Source organism: Lontra canadensis, unplaced genomic scaffold (assembly GCF_010015895.1).
Source record: "Lontra canadensis isolate GAN:19392208 unplaced genomic scaffold, GSC_riverotter_1.0 scaffold40, whole genome shotgun sequence".
Classification (NCBI taxonomy): domain Eukaryota; kingdom Metazoa; phylum Chordata; class Mammalia; order Carnivora; family Mustelidae; genus Lontra; species Lontra canadensis.
The window spans coordinates 2,701,030-2,721,363 of record NW_022631034.1 but is presented as its reverse complement, the minus strand read 5'-3'; the positions used below and the strand labels follow the sequence as shown (position 1 = coordinate 2,721,363).

Genomic DNA, 20,334 nt, shown 5'->3' with positions numbered 1-20,334 from the left:
GCCCGGCCCCCGCGCGAGCTACACCGTGCCAAGCGTCTGCCGCTCACGCACCGGCACCGAGCTGCAACGCGGCGCAGGCCAACTGCGGCCGGATCCTGGCGGCGCGCACGTGACTTCGAGGCGCGGCCAATCAGCGCAGCCTTCTGCGCTATTCAAATCCGCGGCGCGGCCGACCGTTGTGCATAGCCACGCAGCGGTCGGGGGCACCGAGCTCCGGTATCGTTCAACGCCGCCATGCACTGCGCCGGCCGCTGACAGACCTCAGGGCCGGCCAGGCGGAATGGAGAGTCGGAGTGTTCCTCCCGGGCCTTATCGGGCCACCAAACTGGTAAGACCGCCCGGAATAGCTAGACTTTGGCCAGCCGCAGCGATGGCCGCCACCACCTTTACGTGAGAACGTTTGTAGTTTTTTTGTCTTGAGAGGACAGATGGATCCCAGAGCACCTTGGTTCCCTGAAAAGGAGAGTGGGGGAATTAGGCATCGCGAAACCCTTGCGGGACACGCCTATCCCCCTCATTTGAGGGTCTGGGCTGTGAGCCGTAAGTCCAAAGGGTCGCGTCCCCGGGTTTGCGCATTACACACTAGCCTTTTTAGGCGACTCCTTTGCCTGCAGTTGTCGGCGTGCCCTGGAAAGTCGTAGAATATTCCGATTTTAGCCACTCCCCACGTCTGATTCTCTACCCCGATCAGGATTAAAGAAGAACTGAGAAAGAGTTCTGTTACCCTGTAGTGTCAGAATGGGGACAGCCCGAATGTGACAGCTTCGTTTTGCTGGGTCTGTAGAATTTAATGCAGGATCTACCGATTGTAATCGCATTAGGTAACAGCTGCCCATTTCAAAACTAAGACCAGAACAGTTAAGATACCCAACGGGAACCACTGTTGGTAGTCACTGGGTTTGTACTCGGATACAATGTCTTTGTGCATTTAAATTCTCAATCCAACAGAGTCCAGTGCCACTGGGTACGTGACATTAGAAGAGTGGCTTAATTTAGGTTAGCCTCAGTTTCCACATTGGTAAAGTCGAGCTAATAATGTATACACCCACCTTAAAGGATATCCCAAGAGGATACGGTATATGAAAGTGTGTTGTGATCTATAGATCTTATGGATAAGTCAGAGCTCAATACGTTTCTTGAATAAATGTATGAAATGGGGAGGTGTGGTAGGAAGAAAAGAATAATTATTGTGTTGTGGGTGTTGGGGCCGCACTGGTTAGATAACCGATAACATAGCTTGTAGTGGCATAGTTGGGGGTTACAAATCAGATATCTTGGACTCTAATACGGGATTTTTCAGTTAAAGAGTGGTGTGTGTACTTTACACCACCACCACCACCTTGGTACTCCAGTGTTATAGCTACCACAAACCCCAAAGTTTGGGTTATTTGAGGACAATTTGGAAAATATGAGTATCTTTTTAAAACCTAGGTGCATCACTGTTATTCAATATGCAGTGGACTTAAAGCTTAGTTAATTTACCCTCTTGTTCTATGTTCACTATGGGAATCTTCACATAAGAAATATATAAGGTACTTCAACATTAAAGGTATCTTCCAGTAAAACTACTGCCTGCTATGAATTTTATTTGACCAGCATAGTAGTTACGAATCCAGGTTCTTGAGTCAATCAAACCTGGGTTTGAATGCCTGGATTCATCATTTACCCGGGTGACTTTGGTCCAATTATTAAATCTCTCTGTGCTTCATATTCCTTATATGAAAATGGAATAATAATAGTACCTACTAATAGAATTCTGAGAATGAAAATGAAGTAATGAATGTAAAGTAGTATCTGACACAAATGCTACCAGCATTTTACTAATATTAGTTGAGATTTAGAAAAAAGGAATAAGTGTTTTCTGTATTGAAGACTAAGAGGCAGGTTCATTGCAGTTCTTCATTGTTTGTAGGTTTCCTAAGTAAGCCAACCAGACCATGAAGTGCTTTTAGTCAAAAACTATTACAAAGAAGTATTACTACAATACTAGAATAAAGAGAAATCAATATAAGATCTGATATTTTCCGTAGTAAATAAGACAAATGATTTCTTAATGAATGATTCTTAATGAATGTTTATGATATAATCAGTTGTGAATAAAATAATTTTCTTTGTCTACTTTGTTTCAAGTCAGTAAGATATCTAATTTTTGTTGTTTAATTTAAAAAAATATATATTTTCTTTCTGCAGTGGAATGAAATTACCACATCTTTTCGAGCAGGAATGCCTCTACGAAAACACAGGCAGCACTTTAAAAAATATGGCAATTGTTTTACAGCAGAAGCAGCAGTGGATTGGCTTTATGACCTATTAAGAAATAATAACAATTTTGGTCCTGAGGTTACAAGGCAACAGACTCTCCAACTGCTGAGAAAATTTCTTAAGAATCATGTAATTGAAGATATCAAAGGCAGATGGGGATCAGAAAATCTTGATGACAACAGTCAGCTGTTCAGGTACTGAACAGACAAGTAGCTACAAAACTGAGTTACTTAACAAAATTTAACTCCATTTCCATTATGCTTTTACTAAATTTCAGCTTCTTCAGAAGAAAAAATTTTTTTATAAAACTTACTGCTCTTAGTACAATTAAAAGCACTTAGAAGTTAAAGTTAATTGCTGCACAATTAAAACTTGTAAAATATTAAATAGTATATAAAATAAAATAGGTATTGGGACAAAAGAGTAAGACATTATCACTTCTTCATATTCTGAAAGCTATAACATTTCAAGAACAGATTATTATTAACCTTTAGTTTCATAGGTTGAGGAACTATAAGACAAATTCTCACAGGTCCTTGCCCTCAAGTAACATATAATCTTATATAATCAAAGAATACATGTGATAAAATAAATAATAGCAAACTTTAAATAATAGGAGAAACATACCATAGGTTAAAGAGATATTTATTAAGGATTTACCATGTATCAGAAGCCCTGCTTGGGCGCCTGGGTGGCTCAGTGGGTTAAGCCGCTGCCTTCCGCTCAGGTCATGATCGGCTCAGGGTCCTGGGATCGAGTACCGCATCGGGCTCTCTGCTCAGCAGGGAGCCTGCTTCCTCCTCTCTCTCTCTATCTGCCTCTCCGTCTACTTGTGATCTCTGTCTGTCAAATAAATAAATAAAATCTTTAAAAAAAAAGAAGCCCTGCTTTATGATTTACATGTTTTCTTATTTAATCCCCAGAATATTTAAGCAGGATAAACATTAGCTCATTTTTACAGATAAGGAAACTGAGATCATGCTTTATTTAATCTTGTTACATATGTATGATATATGTTCTTCCACCTTGAAACACTGTAGATATTTGTCAGATTAGTAAATACATTTGTTCTCCTGTGGTTTGTATTGCAGCTTTCTCTGTGGACCCTTTCTGACTCCCTCAGGCCACCACAATTGCTTTTGCTATCATGCACACAGGGTTCTGTTTCATATATCATTCAACTAAGTCTTTGGATTCTAATACCCATGCTTTGTTTCTCTACAAAATTAGTAGTTTTCAAATGAAATGTCTTAGAAGTTGATTTTTGCCTCTATATCAAAGATGATTTATATTGTACACGTGAATTGCAATAACAAGCATATGAATAGTTCATTTTGTAGAACATTCTACAAATCCCTCCTCTCCTAACTATAGCTTAGTCACCTTTGTGAGTTCCTTTGCTATTATTCATTCTATAGCTCTTACTGGTTTTTAAGGTCCCAGACTTAATCTTTACTTCACCTCTCTCCCTGGACAATCTCTTACCATGTCTTCACCTACTTTCCTTTTAACTTTAAAATTTCCAACCCAAATATATCTTCTGAGATTTAGACCCATTTTTTGCCCATCAGGCATTTCAGATACAACAAAGAGAAAAATCAGCATCATGTCTTAACCTGAACTTTGTCTTTGTCTATACATAGATGACTGATACTGTTTTCCCTGTAGTTGCTTTCTTTTCCTTTCCTCTCCCCTTTAAATATGATTTAATTAACAAACCATGTCTGTTATACTGCTTCAGTAGTTCTCTGTCCACTTCTCTCTCCACCCTGACAGTTCTTTTTGTTAGACCATTCTTCTCTCTTACCTGGAACTCTGTGTAATTCTTCAACTAGTCTCTCTGCCTCTAGTCTTTTATAATGGTAATAAGGTTAAAGTACTTATAAATATACTTTACCAAAAATGTATAAGACCTTACTGGAGAAAATCATAAAGTTGTATAAAAAGTAATAAGTGGAGAAGGATATCCTGTTGATGAATGAAAAGACTTAGTATAATAAAAGGTCACTTTTCCCAAAATCGATAAATAAATTCAGTGCATATTCATTCAGAATCCCATATAATTCCTTTATAGAATGTGACAAGCAGATTCTAAAATTCAAGGCAGTTTTGAAGTGAAGAAGGAGAGGAGAATTGCCATATATGATATCTGGTCTTAAATTAAAACAATTAAGTACTGAAAAAGCAAACCCATACATATAGTTGGTTCTTGAATAATGCAGGGATCAGAGACACTGACTCCTTGCATGGTCAAAAATCCACATAAAATTTTTGACTCCCTTAAAACTTTGCTAATAGCCTACTATTGACCAGAAGCTTTATTATTAACATACGTAATCAATTAACACACATTTTTGTATGTTACATGTATTATAAACTGTATTCTTACAATAAAGTAAGCTAGAGAAAAGAAAATATTAAGAAAATCATAACGAAGGGAACACTTCTATAATACTGTACTGCATTGATTTAAAAAACCTGTGTATAAGTGTCCATGTTCACAGGTCAACTGTATATGGGAATGTGATATAAGTTATACATGGATTAAATACCTAAATATGAAAATAAAACTCTTATGAAGGAATATAAAAAATATTTTAGGACTGTGGAATATAAAAGAACTTCTGAGGTCACTATAAACTTATGCATATATTTAATGTATAAGATACTATAGAATGAAAAAACCATACATATTGTTAATGAATATTTATTAAAAGTATAAACATGAACAAGAAGGAAATAACACTAACTGCAAGTTAATGGCTTCCCTCAGTAAGAAAGAAATAGCATAAGCAAAGAATTTATTTCATTTAACAAAAAAATAATAATGAAGTCTTTAGTAAAATGTTAACAATTGCATTGGTTGAAGATTATATACATGCACGTTATCTATACTATTTTCTGTACTTTTTGTATCTTTGAAATATTCTTTATTACACTGGAGGGGGGAAACATTATAATCAAAAGCAGTAACAGAGACCAAGATCTGGAAATTAGAACAAGCACAGTCAACAAAAGTCAGAAATATATATAAATTATAGATAGCTTGTCAAAGAAATTTAAAAAATGGAACTATTTTCTTCTTCAACAGAATTGATCCCAATAATACCTCTAAATTATGCCAATATAAAGTTAAATATGTAGAGTATACTAAGGAGAGTAGGAAACTATTAAGATAATTTTTAAAGGTTTAGTGAGAAAATTGATTTGTGTAGAATCTTTATTCCTTGGTAATATAAATAAAGTCAGTTCTTTTCTGATTTTTATTTTAGATAAACAGGCATTAAAAATTTGTTTCCGCTCTTACATTACTTAATTGCATATTATTCTTAAACCAGATTTCCTGCAAATTCTCCGCTTAAAAGTCTTCCACGAAAGCATCCAGAATTGAGAAAAAACAGCATAGAAAACTTTTCCAAAGATAAAGATAGCATTTTTAAATTACGAAATTTATCTCGTAGAACGCCTAAAAAACTTGGATTACATTTCTCTCAGGTAAAACATCCCTTTTGCTAATTATTAGTTTAAATATAACTACCATGTACTTAATTATAAAGTCATTAAAAGTATATAAATCTTTAATATTTGAAGCCAATACTGAAGTCTCTTAATCTACAATGAATTCCAAAAACGTGTGTAGATTATTTTACAGTAGAACAATAGAACGCATAGGAACAATAATAAATATGGTAGTGAGACATACTTGAAACACTATTTGTATAATTTAAGTCTGTTCTGTTTTAAATTGATTTGAGGGTGGTAGGAGCACCTACAAAACCAAAAAGTTCTATTACCATATGTTAACATTATTTCTTTAGGTGATACCTTATAGCTTCATTGTGGACTCTTTACCAATAAAATATTCGGAATTGTGTCACTTCAATATTTCCTTAATTTGAGCATAACATTAAACCAAAGTAATTTTTTTCCAGGAAAATGTAGAGGAAATGAACCATGAAATAATCAATGGAGATCAAGAAAACTCAGTTTATAATAGAGAAATAAGCCAGGAAGATGTTGAAGAAGTTTGGAGACATATTACTCTGATCTAGTAAGCTAAAACTAAGCTCTAACCAAGTTCTAGAGGTGTTTAGAAAGTTAATTTGACATTTTTATCAAGATATACAAATGCAAAAAGGTTAGAATTTAATCTATATGTGTTTCTTAATAAATGATCTTGCTATAGTTCTAGTATAGTAGAAATAGAATGTTTTCAGCATGATTTGTTTTTTCTTTGAATCAAAGTTGTACATATAGTTTGGAGTCTTATATTGGAATCCTTTCAAGGTTACTAAGATAAATACATTTGAAAGTGGATCTAAATACAAACCTTGTAAGTTTGGTTTAAGAAAAGAAATACTCTGACAACTTTGTTTGCCATTAATACTCTTTCATATTTATATCCTATTCCATTTATTTTATGGAGAAAAAGAAGTTTGTCTTCTTTCTTCTGTTCAGCCTACAAACTATTTTAGGTGTGCCATCCCTAGAAGAACTCATAAATCCAAAGCAAGTAGTTCCTCAATACGTAATGTACAACATGACCAATACAAGTAAACATGGAATAGTTATACTACAAGACAAATCAGGTTGGTATCAATAAAAGAAGTTAGAATCTTGTTAGCATAGGTTGCAGCTATCGTGGGGGTGCATTGAGACTAAAAATATAGAAAGTAGAATACTTTGAGAGAGCATCAAGGGGAGATTATTGTTTTATCATAGGTGCTTTAGTAGTCATTTTAAGTGACTATTATTCATACTATTATTTTAACCCCTAAGTGGTACTTATGCATGTTTTTTTTAAGTGGTAGGGCTAGACATCTGAAAGGTATGCAAATATAATAAAATTATTGATTAACTACATTTTAGTGAAGGCCTACAATGTATCAGGCATTATGCGAAAGATTTAGTGATGAACAGGAGAGAAATGGCCCATGACTTCCTGGAGCTTATATAATAGTTACATATAAATTTACACAGGTCGAGATATATACGCAAAACTGAGGTAACACACAATAAAATAAGCCCAAACTCTCAAAGCTGATATTTCAAAGATTATTAGCTTTGTATTATATATATAGATATATTGATTTTAGATCTAAAATGGAAAAATTAGGGATATAATTCAAGCCAGATGCATTACAAAACTTAACCCTTCAAGAAATGTATCAATAAATCTCAAAGTGTTGACTCCTGTTTTATAATCAACTGCTGCCTGCAGTGTTAAGTGGCACATGCATTGCTTGAGTTTCTTTCCGTCGGCAAGAACTTTAAGGTTTAAATTGTAGGAACAAAAAGCAAAAACTTAAGAGTCATGTTGCTTATGCATATGGCTTTGGTCTAGTCCCATCTTTCATTACCTAAAATCACATACTTAACAGAATATTATCTTATTCAGACTTTCTGTTCTTTAGAACCATAAATTTTTCAAGTCAAGTGTATGTATGGTTTTTGTGTTGGTGTCAAAAACTACAAGATTTTATGCAGCATATTTCAGTTAGTGACAAATGAAAGATTTTAAGTAAGCCTCACTGTGAAAACACCCTAATATTCAAATATAGCTCATTTCAATCATAGATCTCACTCAAGGCAGTAATATTCAAATAGTATAGCTATAATTAGAATGGAAATGAAGATAAAGAAAACATGGTAGCAGTGGACAAGGATGAACATTTTTTTATTTATGAATCCCCACCAAAATAATGTATCCTCAATTTTGGGATAACTAATTGTTTTATGTATCATGGAAAACATCAAACTCAAGATCTCTGAAAGTTTTAAATTTGTATTTAAAATATTATTTTGGCTTTATGTCTTGTTAAACATATAATAATTTTTAATCTTGGTAATATAGATGTATATACATACGTGCATATATGTGTGTGGGTATAATTATATGTATATAGTAAGTGTAAAGTATTAATATACTATCATAAAAATTGTGTTATTTACTAAATAGTGTAAATATATTTTTGTATAGATGACCTTCCTCATTGGGTCTTATCTGCCATGAAGTGCCTAGCAAACTGTAAGTTAACCATGCAAAATATGTATGTATATATGTGTTTTATATTTGTAGTATTTAATAAGAACTAAAGAGATTTTTTTTTTAAAGATTTTTATTTATTTATTTGACAGAGAGAGATCACAAGTAGGCAGAGAGGCAGGCAGAGAGAGAGGAAGGGCGGGGGGGGGGAAGTAGGCTCCCTGCTGAGCAGAGAGCTCGATGCGGGACTCGATCCCAGGACCCTGAGATCATGACCTGAGCCGAAGGCAGCGGCTTAACCCACTGAGCCACCCAGGCGCCCAAGAACTAAAGAGATTTTTTAAATAATTCATAGAGGTCCTGATAAATTTAGAGTATGCCAATTGCTCTTGATGCTTAAATGACAATCTAGCAGAAATTATTACATATCCTTGCATGTGGAATAGAGTCCTTAACTTTTTCCATGAAGATGGTGGTTTTATAATTCAATCTTCTCATGTATGGCTCAGTTTTCATAAATCATAAAATCATAGGTTAGTGGGTCTCACAGAATTTTTAGGTATAAATACGTCAGTTGTCTTAGTGAGGCCTCTAGAATCATATACAACCTGTAAGTAATATAGCTCTTAGAAGCAGGAAAGGTTCAATCAGAAATAGTCTCATAAAATCTATTTTAGTCCCCTTGCCATTAGTACCAGGCTTCAACACTGGGGTGCTTCATGACATGCTTATCATCAGATATATACATATTATATATATAACATACCCATCAGATATATTAATGGGACTTTTATATTTATAGAAAAAATGATCTGTCACTAATCAGCAAACCACTTTTTTTAGCATGTTGTTTTTTTCCATAATGATCAGTGATAACTGATTTTTATAATTTGAGACCCTATTTCAAGTAGAAGACCCTAATTGCTTTAAAAATCAGTTTTAAAATATGCAGAAATATGTGCTTCTAAATCATCAAATTAAGTTAAATTATATTTTGATAGTTTTTTTACAAAAGGATTTTTCTCATTCTTATGAAATAAGTATTTTATTAATAAAGTTCAAGATAGGTATATATTCCCTTGTTGTCCACTGGGTGTCAATATGATAAAATAACAGAATAAATAGCAATAAAGTAAATAATGTAAGTGATAGAAATATTTTCTTTATCAAATTGAAATAAAGATCTTAATCATAAGCTTGATTTTTTAGTTTCTCTTTCTACCTTCCCCCATCTAACTGCCCTTCTGCCTCATACCTTGGCTCATGGTTAGCAACCCAGATACTTACACCTTCAGGATTTCTCTGATATCTCATGTTGAGGGATTTTTTTTTTTCTTCTCTTTCTTACCAGTCTATGTTATACCTAAATGGTACCAAAGATATAATTTACTAGATTCCAAATTAATAATATATCTAGCCAGAGCTAGTATTTAGACTTGTAGTCATTATTTAATCCCTATAGTAATCCTATGACATACAAGAATCAGTGATTAACATACTATCCCATTTTTTTTCCAGAAGAGAAAATAAGGCTTTTGAAAGTCTACTGATAATATAAAGAGCTATGCATGCAAACGAGGATCCTCGAACTATACATTCTGTATTTTAATTCCAGTAAAAGTATTTTGTCTTAGAAAATGTAATGATTATCAAAATTTATATTTTACATATTGAGACTATTATCCTCCTTAAGGAGATGTTTATTTTGCTCTATGTAAATCCATATTAGCCTTTAAGCTATTAAATATGTGTGATTTTTTTCTTTAATCCTTTTTCAGCGCATGTGCTCACATTTGTATGACAATACAAAAGTTTGGAGACAGAGAAGTAAGAGATTATTTGGGTTTGGGAAGAAAAAGATTATGACTTGAAAGAACAGCATAGGTGGCTCAGTCAGATAAGCATCTACCTTCTGCCCTGGGCTCAGGTCATAATCCCAGATCGAGCCTCACATTGAGCTCCCTGCTCCTCAGGGAGCCTGCTTCTCCCTCTGCCTGCCACTCCCCCTGCTTGTGCTCTCTGTCAAATAATAAAATCTTAAAAAAAAAAAAAAAAAAAAAAAAGAATAGATAGAAGAGTAACTCTCAAACCTGATTGCGTATTATAGTAACTAGTGAAACTAGCCAAAGATTCTGATCTGGTTGATTCATTAGGTAGTTTCATTCGGTTGATTCAGCATACCTCAGAAGATTCCCAGATCAGCATTTGGAAACTACTAAATTAGCCAGAAGCAAACATTTCTAAGTCAGTAATTCTTAGCTTTACCTCCATAAATTCTGGTCTGTACAGAGGAACTTATATTTTTAATAGGCATATTGGATGATTCTGATTATATAATCCAATAGAGCATACTTCAGTTGTTAGACCTCAAGGTTCCAGGTCTAGCTCTCACTTACACTGCTCTAAGTTCTAATTCTAGCTTTGCCACCAATGGCTCTTTCATTTTAGGCAAATTACTCTGAGCTTCACTTTTTTCATCTGTAACATGAGATCAGATTTTATTTCTGAGTAAAATACTAACGAACAGGAACGATTCTTTTAAGAACGTTAAGCTAATAAAATGGCAATGTAAAGACATTATTTAAATTCATTAAGGGCATGCTTTGTGTTAGGAAAAATTTGTTCATGAAAATGTAAATTTACAAAAGAGAATTTAGAAGGATTACTTGCATTACTTAAATATTCTTTGTTTTATAAAATGAATTGCAATAAAATCTCATTAAATAACCTTAATATTTTAAAATATATTTTGGGACACCTGGGTAGCTTAACCTGGGTTAAGCCTCTGCCTTCGGCTCAGGTCATGATCTCAGGGTCCTGGGATCAAGCCCCACATCCGGCTCTCTGCTCAGCGGGAAGCCTGCTTCTCCTCTCCCTCTGCCAGCCTCTCTGCCTACTTGTGATATCTCTCTCTCTGTCAAATAAATAAATAAAATCTTTAAAAATAAAATAAAATGTATTTCAAATTTTGCCCTCTAGGCAATTTTCAAGTATATAAATATTAAAACAAAATGCTAGTAGTTGCTTATAGTGATTTCTAATGAAAACAATAAGAATGAGATGTGCACAACTCTTCAGACTTTTGAATTGTGACAGAAGTTGTTAAACTTAGCTCCTTCATGAAATATAGGTTTTATACGTTTTAAAATTTAAAATTATTATTTGAAATAAAATAAATTTTGCCAATTTTTTTTGCCTCCTGTGTCTTAGGGCCAAGAAGTAATGATATGAATAATCCAACTTATGTTGGATTTGAACGAGATGTATTCAGAACAATAGCAGATTATTTTCTAGAGCTCCCTGAACCTCTGATTACGTTTGAATATTATGAATTATTTGTAAGCATTTTGGGTATGTATGGATTTTTACTTATTATTTAAATGTATTTTATTAACATTTTCAAGTCTTACATAATTTAAAAGATCAAAAAGTGTAGGAAATATAAAGGTGGCAAGCTATGAATTATTTTAAAATTTGGGAATACTCTGGTTCCTGTTATGTTGTTTTCCAATAATTAAATATGTCATTCCAATACCAGTTCTCCACATCAGTTTGGTGCCCTACAATTCAATTCATTTCTGACACTGACTACCCAAAATTAGACTAGACCCCACAGGTTAGGCACAAAATCCTTCAATCCTGATACTAACCATAGAGTGTTAATGTAAACACCAATTAAGTGCTCACCTCCACGAGACTGCCCTCCATTCAGGTGTCTATAAATGAGGTCCTCAGGCTTACTTACACTTTTGCCCAACTACCAGTTTGGGGGTTCCCACAACCTTTCTTGGATTTAATGATTGATTTTAACTCACAGAACTCTGAAAACTGCTTTATTTAATCAGTACCAGTTTTTTAAAGGATATAAGTCAAGAACAGCCATATGAAAGTGTAAGTACATAGGGCAAGATATGGAAGTAAGGTCTGTGCAGATCTTTCATGCCCTCTCCAGGAATGCCATCCTCCCAACCATGTCCATATGCTCACCGACCCGTAAACTCCCTTAGTCTTGTTACCTCAGAGTTTTAATTGAGGTTTAATTACATAGGCATGATTGATTAAATCATTGGTCATTGGTGATTGTACTCAGTCGTCAACCCACATCGCCCTCTTCTCCAAGGAGGTCTGAGGTAGGCTGAAAATTCCAACCTTCTCTAGTCCAGTCCTAAGTTACCTCATTAGCATAAACTCAGATGTACTCAAACAGGTGCATTACGAATAACAAAGACTCCTGTCACTCTGAAAATTCCAAGCCTGTTAGAAGCACTATACCAGGTAGTAGAGACAAAGACCAAATATATAAGTCTTATTATACTATAGTTGTCTTATAATTAAGAGCTTTCTAATACTCATAGACTGAAACCAGTTTTTTTGATGTATTTGACTCAATTATAATTTAGACTGTAGAAATAAACTTCAAAGTTATTTATGTCACAAGTTGGAAAACCTCTGGTCTTGCACTTTGTAACTGAATGTTGCATGTGTCCTATTTAAGTGGCTTCTGAATTAAGCAACTGCTATTTGTACTATACTAACAATATATACTATAGTGATGCTTTATTTTTTTAACTTTACTATTGTTTTTGTTTTATTTTTGCCCACTGTCACACAGTTGCATTTTAATTTTTGTTTCATTTCCTGGTAGTTGTTTGTGGCTACGTCACAGTTTCAGATAGACCCAGTGGGATACATAAAATCCAAGATGATGCACAGTCTTCAAAAATCCTTCGCTTAAACAGTTTGAATTCCTTCAAATCAACTGAGTGTCTTCTTCTCAGTCTGCTTCATAAAGACAAAAACAAAGAAGAATCAGATACTACTAAGAGACTGCAGATAAGTGATCAAGGATTTCAAGAAAAATGTTCTAAGAAAATGCAGCTAGTTAATTTTAAAAATAGAAGAGCCAGTGCTAATGACATAATGGGAGGAAGTTGTCATAATTTAATAGACTTAAGTAATATGCATGTTCTATCCTCTAACATCAAACCAAGGTGCTATTCTTTAGAAGGAATTATAGACTTACCAGGGAGTGTAAATAAAGAGGTCTTCAATGCCTTCCATCAATCTGTTCTGAATATAGAAGGACAAAATAATAAGCAGTTTTTAGAGTCTAAGAGCAAACAGGAATCCCTAATGAATCTTCATTCAGAGGAGAGTAATCAAAAGCCACTCTGTGTTGGTTTTAAGAGAACCTCTACTTTGACTGTTCAAGACCAAGAGGAGTTATGTAATGGGAAATGCAAGTCAAAACAGCTTTGTAGATCTCAGAGTTTACTTTTAAGAACTAGTAGAAGAAGGAATAGTTATATCAATATGCCAGTGGCTGAAATTATCATGAAACCAAATCTCGGACAAGGCAGCACAAGTGTACAAACAGCTATGGAAAGTGAACTCGGAGAGTCTAGTACAACAATCAATAAAAGACTCTGCAAAAGTACGATAGAACTTTCAGGAAATTCTTTACCTTCAGCTTCTTCTGTGTTGACTGGCACACAAAGTAAGGTTGATGCTTTCAATGCATGTAATATTAACTTTTAGTGTTTACTAACTGTGTTTTGTTTACCTGTCTTTTCTTCTCTGAAACTGCTTTATATTTTTCCTCCAAAAGGAAATGTTTTTATTGCAAAAGACTTTGTCATGGCATAACCAAGATTTATTCTACTTACCTAAAGCACTTATTTTCTTTTACCTCATTTTAACTTATTCTGAGTCACTTTATTTGTAGTAGGTAAAGGATGTTAATACTCAAATAGGTTATGAAGAAAGTAATGAGAATCTACCAGCTTTTGAGCAATGTGGAAATTTCTAGGGATAGTTAAATTATTACTAAAATATTATTTTAGTATTTATATAACTGTATTTTTTCATGTAATTGTATATGCTCATAGTGTGAAAGCAATTTAGTGTCATTGATGATTTTTTGGGGGGTGGGTTGTAATTTTGCCTTCTAGGTTTCCTGCAACCTCATTTAGAGAGGGTTGCCATCGATGCACTACAGTTATGTTGTTTGTTACTTCCCCCACCAAATCGTAGAAAGCTTCAACTTTTAATGCGCATGATTTCCCGAATGAGTCAAAATGTTGATATGCCCCAACTTCATGATGCAATGGGTACAAGATCACTGGTAAGTTGATTTCTTAAGGAAAGAATAAGCCATGATTCATAAACTAAAAAAAGAAAAGCAAATCACCCAAAAGCACTACTTGAGTGATATTGTGGTCTCAAAATCCTAGATTCTTAGGATAGAAAGGCCCTTAAAAGTATCTATCTTAGTAGCAGAATGTTGTTGCATTAATCTTTTGTGCCCAATATGCTAAATTTTCATATCCTGATCTTTATCTTGTCTGAGCACTTTGCCTCTTCACTCCTAACACACCATATTGATAGACCTGGATTATCAGACCATATTCCATTGCCTTGTACAAATTCTGTTTGGTGAGGAAGAAAGAGAAGATATAAGCACGGTTAAAAGCATAAGGGCACTATAACTTTGTAAATGAGAGAATTAATAGAAATCTTGTGGTAGTGGAAAGTTGTATTTGATGAAATATGTGAATTAGGATAGCATTTCACTATGGGCAAGAAATTGGGACAAACTACTATGAAGCAGTCTCAGACTCCATAAGAGGATGACGGTGGAAGCATTTTATCCAGATATTGATTGAAAATGAACTCTTAAAATAGTATCTAATCTCTCTCTCTCACTCACTCTCTCTTTTCAAGAGCTGCCACTTCCTCAGTGCAGCTTCAAATGATTTTCTTATAGCAAGGAATCTGGAGCTGAGCTCTATTCTTCCACTCAGTAAGGACAGTTCTTTAGCAATAATAGACCCAATCTAAAAAGGAAGAATTATTCTTGAGTAATTGTGACACCATTAAAAGGCATAGGGAAGTTTATAGAGGAATATATTTTGAGAGACATGAGTAGAAAGAAAATAATTTCAGTTTTATACTTTTTGATTTTGAGTTTATAGGACATCTAATTGAAATTTATCCAACAGACTATTAGAAATGTGAGCTTGGTGAAGAAAGATTAGGTCAGAGGGCAGATTATTTGGAGAGAAGTAGTAGTTGGAGCTTTGAGAATAAATGATCTCTACAAAGCTAGGAAGGATGAATAAAAAGCTGAGGACTCAGTTGTGGAAGGAGAGGAAAACATGTCTGACATGTAGGAATAAAACCAAAAATATTTCAATTCAGTAAATATGTTCCTCATCTATTATATGCTAAATACTTAGAATTCTGATAACTATTTTAGAATGAGGTATGTGTTTGAGTGTCTTATACTTAGTGGATAAAATGGATATGAATGAGAGTAAGTGACTTTTGAAACACAAAATTTATCCCAGGATTTGAAGACTCCTTATGATGGAATTGAAAAATGTATGTATTGTCTTTAAAAACTGACAGAATAAAGATTAAAAGCTATTTTCCAGAATTTCAAAAGCAAAATGGTACCAACCTCATTATCACTAATGTTTACATGGTATGTATTCTTCTAGTTTGTGTTTTATGGGGTTAACTTAATGTAATAAGTCATTGTTCTTAGACATTCTTTAAGTGACATATCTATATGTTACCAATGGAACCAATGGTATTTACCAATAAAATTGTGACAAAATTAAAGGAAAAGCTAAGCCCTTTATATTCCTTTGGAATTATATTAAAGAAATACTTAAAAAGTACTTTAAAAAGAATAATATATTCTTACCTTTCTAATGTAATTAATTGTCCTCATTTTTAAGCTGAAGTCTGCTTATCACTTTATCTCAGTACTTTAGCATGATACCAGAAATTCCTGATACTCTTATTTATATAAAAGCTTAGGTTTTTACATTCACATCTTTTAATATGTTTTTAGATGATACACACTTTTTCTCGGTGTGTGCTATGCTGTGCTGAAGAAGTGGATCTTGATGAGCTTCTTGCTGCAAGATTAGTTTCTTTCTTAATGGATCATCACCAGGAAATTCTTCAAGTACCCTCTTACTTACAGACTGCAGTGGATAAACATCTTGACTACTTAAAAAAGGGCTATGTATGTATTGTAAATCTTAAAATCCTCTGCATTAGTCAGTTCCAAATGGCAAACTCATCTCAAACTAGCCTAATTAAAAAGGAAGTCTTTATTAGCTCACATAAATAACCTCTAAAAATCAGGAATATAGACAGAATCTGGGAACTCAAATAGCAATAAAACTGTTTCCATCTCTTCATCTCTTATTTCCATTTTGGTCCTATATTTAACAAATGGCTCCTTCACATGATAGGGGGCATATGGCTGATTAAAGCTCTTAAGTCACAGACTGGCATTTTTAACCCAAAAGGAAAAAGAACTACCACTTTACCTACCAATTTGAAAAGTTCTTCACAAGGCAACTACTACATGCCTCTGGACAGTCTAGGCTAAAACACAACCTTTAGGTGGTTCAGGGTAAGTGCATTGGAGACAGGGCCATACTCTGGCTCTACATAGATTAGAGGAGAATCTGCTCTTCAAAAAGTGAGGGCAGGGACACTTGGGTGGCTCAGTTAAGCATCTGCCTCTTAATTTTGACTCAGGTCATGATCTAGGGTCGTGAGATCAAGCCCCCACATCAGGCTCCACAGTCAGTGCAAAGTCTGCTAGTCCCATTCCTTCTGCTTCTCGCACTCTCTCTTTCTCAAATAAATAAATAAATAAATAAATGTTTAAAAAATTGGGTGGGGTGGGGGGATGAAGATACTGGAGCTGGAATGGGAAGCAACTATTAAAAGAAGGAGAGAAGGAATGCTGAGTAACCAAAAACAAGATGTCTGTTATATTCAATTTTTGGCTGCCAAGCACCTATATTTCATACTATGTTTCTTCCCATATATACCATTCTAATACTGCCCTGGCTTATTATAATTATCCTTAACAATTTCCTTCTGTTATCAGCAGATGATATGGTATCTGCTCATGTTCCTACACCTCAAAAACAGTAGATGAATATTATTACTATGTCAGAACAGTAATGTTTTAAAATGAATTAAAGCATTTTTTTTTGTTTTGTAGTTAAAAGAATAAAATTCATGGTTAATGGCAATAATGATAATGGATGACTTTAATACTTATTCTGCGCTGAGCACTTTATATACATTAACTTTTGTAATTCCCATTTTACAGATGAGGAAACAGACCAAGAGAAGTAGAATAACTTGCTCAAGGCTACAAAGCTAGTAGATTGTGGGTCTGAGATTTATATTCTGGGATTTATCACTACTCTACTGCATAATACAGTTTTCTTAAAGTATTAAATGTTTGATAGCAAATTAATAGATACTAAGTCTCATCGGAAGAACCCTTAGCAAATAGGAACATGAACAGAATAGACTTGGACTATACCATTTTGTTCACAACAGATTAAAAATCCTGGAGATGGACTGATTGTTCCTTTGCCAACGTACTCATATTGTAAGCAGATTAGTGCTCAGGAGTTTGATGAACAAAAAGTGTCTACCTCACAAGCTGCAATTACAGAACTTTTAGAGAATATTATTAAAAACAAGAGTTTGCCTCTAAAGGAGAAAAGGAAAAAACTAAAACAGGTAAGAGAATGAACAAGTTCTCAATCATAATATTTTTCATTATGCAGTTGCTGATTGTTATTTACAAAATTAAGAGTCTAATTTCTCATTCTAATATTTTAGATACTATATATACCCTATTTGCCTGGCTTTACTCTTTATCCTGAAATTTAAATAATAAAAATAATAACAATAATAACAGATACTCTTCCTTCTTATAGTTTAAATTAGCCTGGGAAAACAATTAAAATATTTTTATTATAATATATAACTTTTACTGACTCATTATTACCATTTAGGATTTTAAATCTCCATCAAAATCCAGTAACAACATGATTCTGACAAGTTTAATTCCAGGTCTGATACTCAAATATGAAATATACTAAATCACTATGACCTTCACAGGTTTTACAAATGGAAAGAAAGAAGATCTGGAATTTAGGAGGAGAATACATTAGAAGATAATCCTAGAATATTAATGCTAACTTGGATCTAAGAAATCTTACATTATACCTTTTATATATGAGAAAGCAAAGGGAAAGGCAAGGATAAATTAAAAGGATACTCACTTATGAAATACATGTTTGAGAAAGGCACTGAATTCTTATGTTGAACATTGGCTTCAGCTAGGATAATAAATGTAAAATACCCTCTAATTTCTCACCTCGTTTTTAAGTTTCAGAAGGAATATCCCTTGATATATCAGAAAAGATTTCCAACCACGGAGAGTGAAGCAGTCCTTTTTGGTGACAAACCTACAATCAAACAACCAATGCTAATTTTAAAAAAAACAAAGTTTCGTAGTCTAAGATACTAACTGAATTAAAAATTACAATGTAATACCTGTGGAACTTTGGTAAATGAAGCCATATCTAAGTATCTAGCTTCTAAAATAGAAGTCTATTTATTAATAAGATTTTTCTAAGAAAAATATGTAAAGAGGTACCAAAGTAATATCAGTGTAAGACTGCTAAGAAGCTAATAGGTATCAACTGAGAACAAATAACAAAAGTGGTACCAGATACTTTAACAAGAAATCTTTTTTTTAATACAGCACCTATAAAAGCTATTATGGTGTGTGCTAAAATTTTACTTACTTGAATTTTGAAAACTGACATGTCAAGATTAAGCTATAATTCTGTTTTTTTAAAAAAAAATTAACTTTATCTGTACATGTACTTATGAATATTAGCTAAAGTACTAGTTGTTTAGGGGTATTCTTGTTTCTAAGTAAAAGAATGTGAAGAATATTGGAAAACTCAGTGAATTCTCTATGCTAAATGTTGCACTCTTTTGTATGTTCTTTTTCTACTTTTGATCTATTTATATATATATGTGTTTTTAAAATATGTACATGTAAGTCTTCACTTTGCTTTAAAAGCTTATCAAAATTGCTTCAATCATTCAATTTTTCAATAAATATCTTTTGCATTCTTATGTTCATGTATCTACTAGAAGATAATGGTGTAAAAGAAGTATAAGGCAATCATGTATTCATTCAAAAAATTTATTTAGCAACTACTATGTGCCTTTTATTATTCCAAATAGGGAGAGAAAATGATGAATAAAATAGAAAATTTCTTCCTTTATGTATTTTCTAATCAAGGGAGATATACCTTCCAGATACTTAAATAACAGTATATCCCCTGAAATCAAGTCATGGAATGTCCTTCAGCTGAAGACTGACGTCTTTAGTTATGTAACAGTTCCTAAGCTAGTGTTTTCAAACTGTTGCATATTAGAATCACCTAGAAAGTTTTAAAACAATAATGCTCAGGCTCTATCTTTTATCAGTAGGCATCAGTATTTTTCAAACTCTCGAGGCGATTCCAGTATTCAGCCAACTTTAAGAATCAGTCCCTAAACACTTTTTATAAGCATTTAAGCAAATGCCAAGCTTGGCTTTATTGTTTCATTGGATGAAAATGCAAATTATAAACGCTTCTCATCTTAATACAAGGTTATTCATATTTCTGCTTTATTAAATACAAACTTGAAGCAGTTTTTCTTCCATATTTTACTCCAAGATTATTTAATATCCATTCTTTATGTGTAAAGATATATAATGTCTGAGACATAATAGACACTTAATATTCAATAACTTGATTTCTCAATGTAATGTGCTATAAAATGACAATGTTTCATTTGAAATTACTACTTTTTATTAAAAACCTGGACAGATGGGGCGCCTGGGTGGCTCAGTGGGTTAGAGCCTCTGCTTTCAGTTCAGGTCATGATCTCAGGGTCCTGAGATCGAGCCCCGCGTCGGGCTCTCTGCTCAGCAGGGAGCCTGCTTCCTTCTCTCTGTCTCTGCCTGCCTCTCTGCATACTTGTGATCTCTGTCTGTCAAATAAATAAATAAAATCTTAAAAAAAAAAAAAAAAAACCTGGACAGAAAATGATAACTCCTGTCTTTTGCCCTTAGCTATAAAACTATAGGACCAAATTAGATCTTTTTCCAAGGTGTCTATATGATAAAATTTTCCTCTTTAAAGATGTATAATGGAGCACCTGGATGTCTCAGTCAGTTAAGCATC

General features: G+C 33.7%; 1 protein-coding gene across 2 annotated transcripts; it reads left to right on the top strand.

The window, feature by feature from the left end:
* Positions 1-212: 212 nt before the first annotated feature.
* On the top strand, positions 213-19,724 carry DEPDC1 (DEP domain containing 1). Of its 2 annotated transcripts, XM_032870078.1 has the most exons (12): positions 213-328; positions 2,191-2,456; positions 5,601-5,757; positions 6,195-6,313; positions 6,721-6,851; positions 8,243-8,290; positions 11,459-11,599; positions 12,894-13,745; positions 14,200-14,372; positions 16,110-16,286; positions 17,633-17,818; positions 18,474-19,724. In XM_032870078.1, the coding sequence occupies exons 1-12, from the start codon at positions 281-283 to the stop codon at positions 18,612-18,614; spliced, it is 2,439 nt and encodes an 812-aa protein (XP_032725969.1). In that variant the 5' UTR covers positions 213-280; the 3' UTR covers positions 18,615-19,724. The 2 variants fall into 2 exon arrangements, with proteins under 2 accessions (XP_032725969.1, XP_032725970.1); XM_032870079.1 differs by lacking the exon at positions 12,894-13,745.
* The last annotated feature ends 610 nt before the right edge of the window (positions 19,725-20,334 follow it).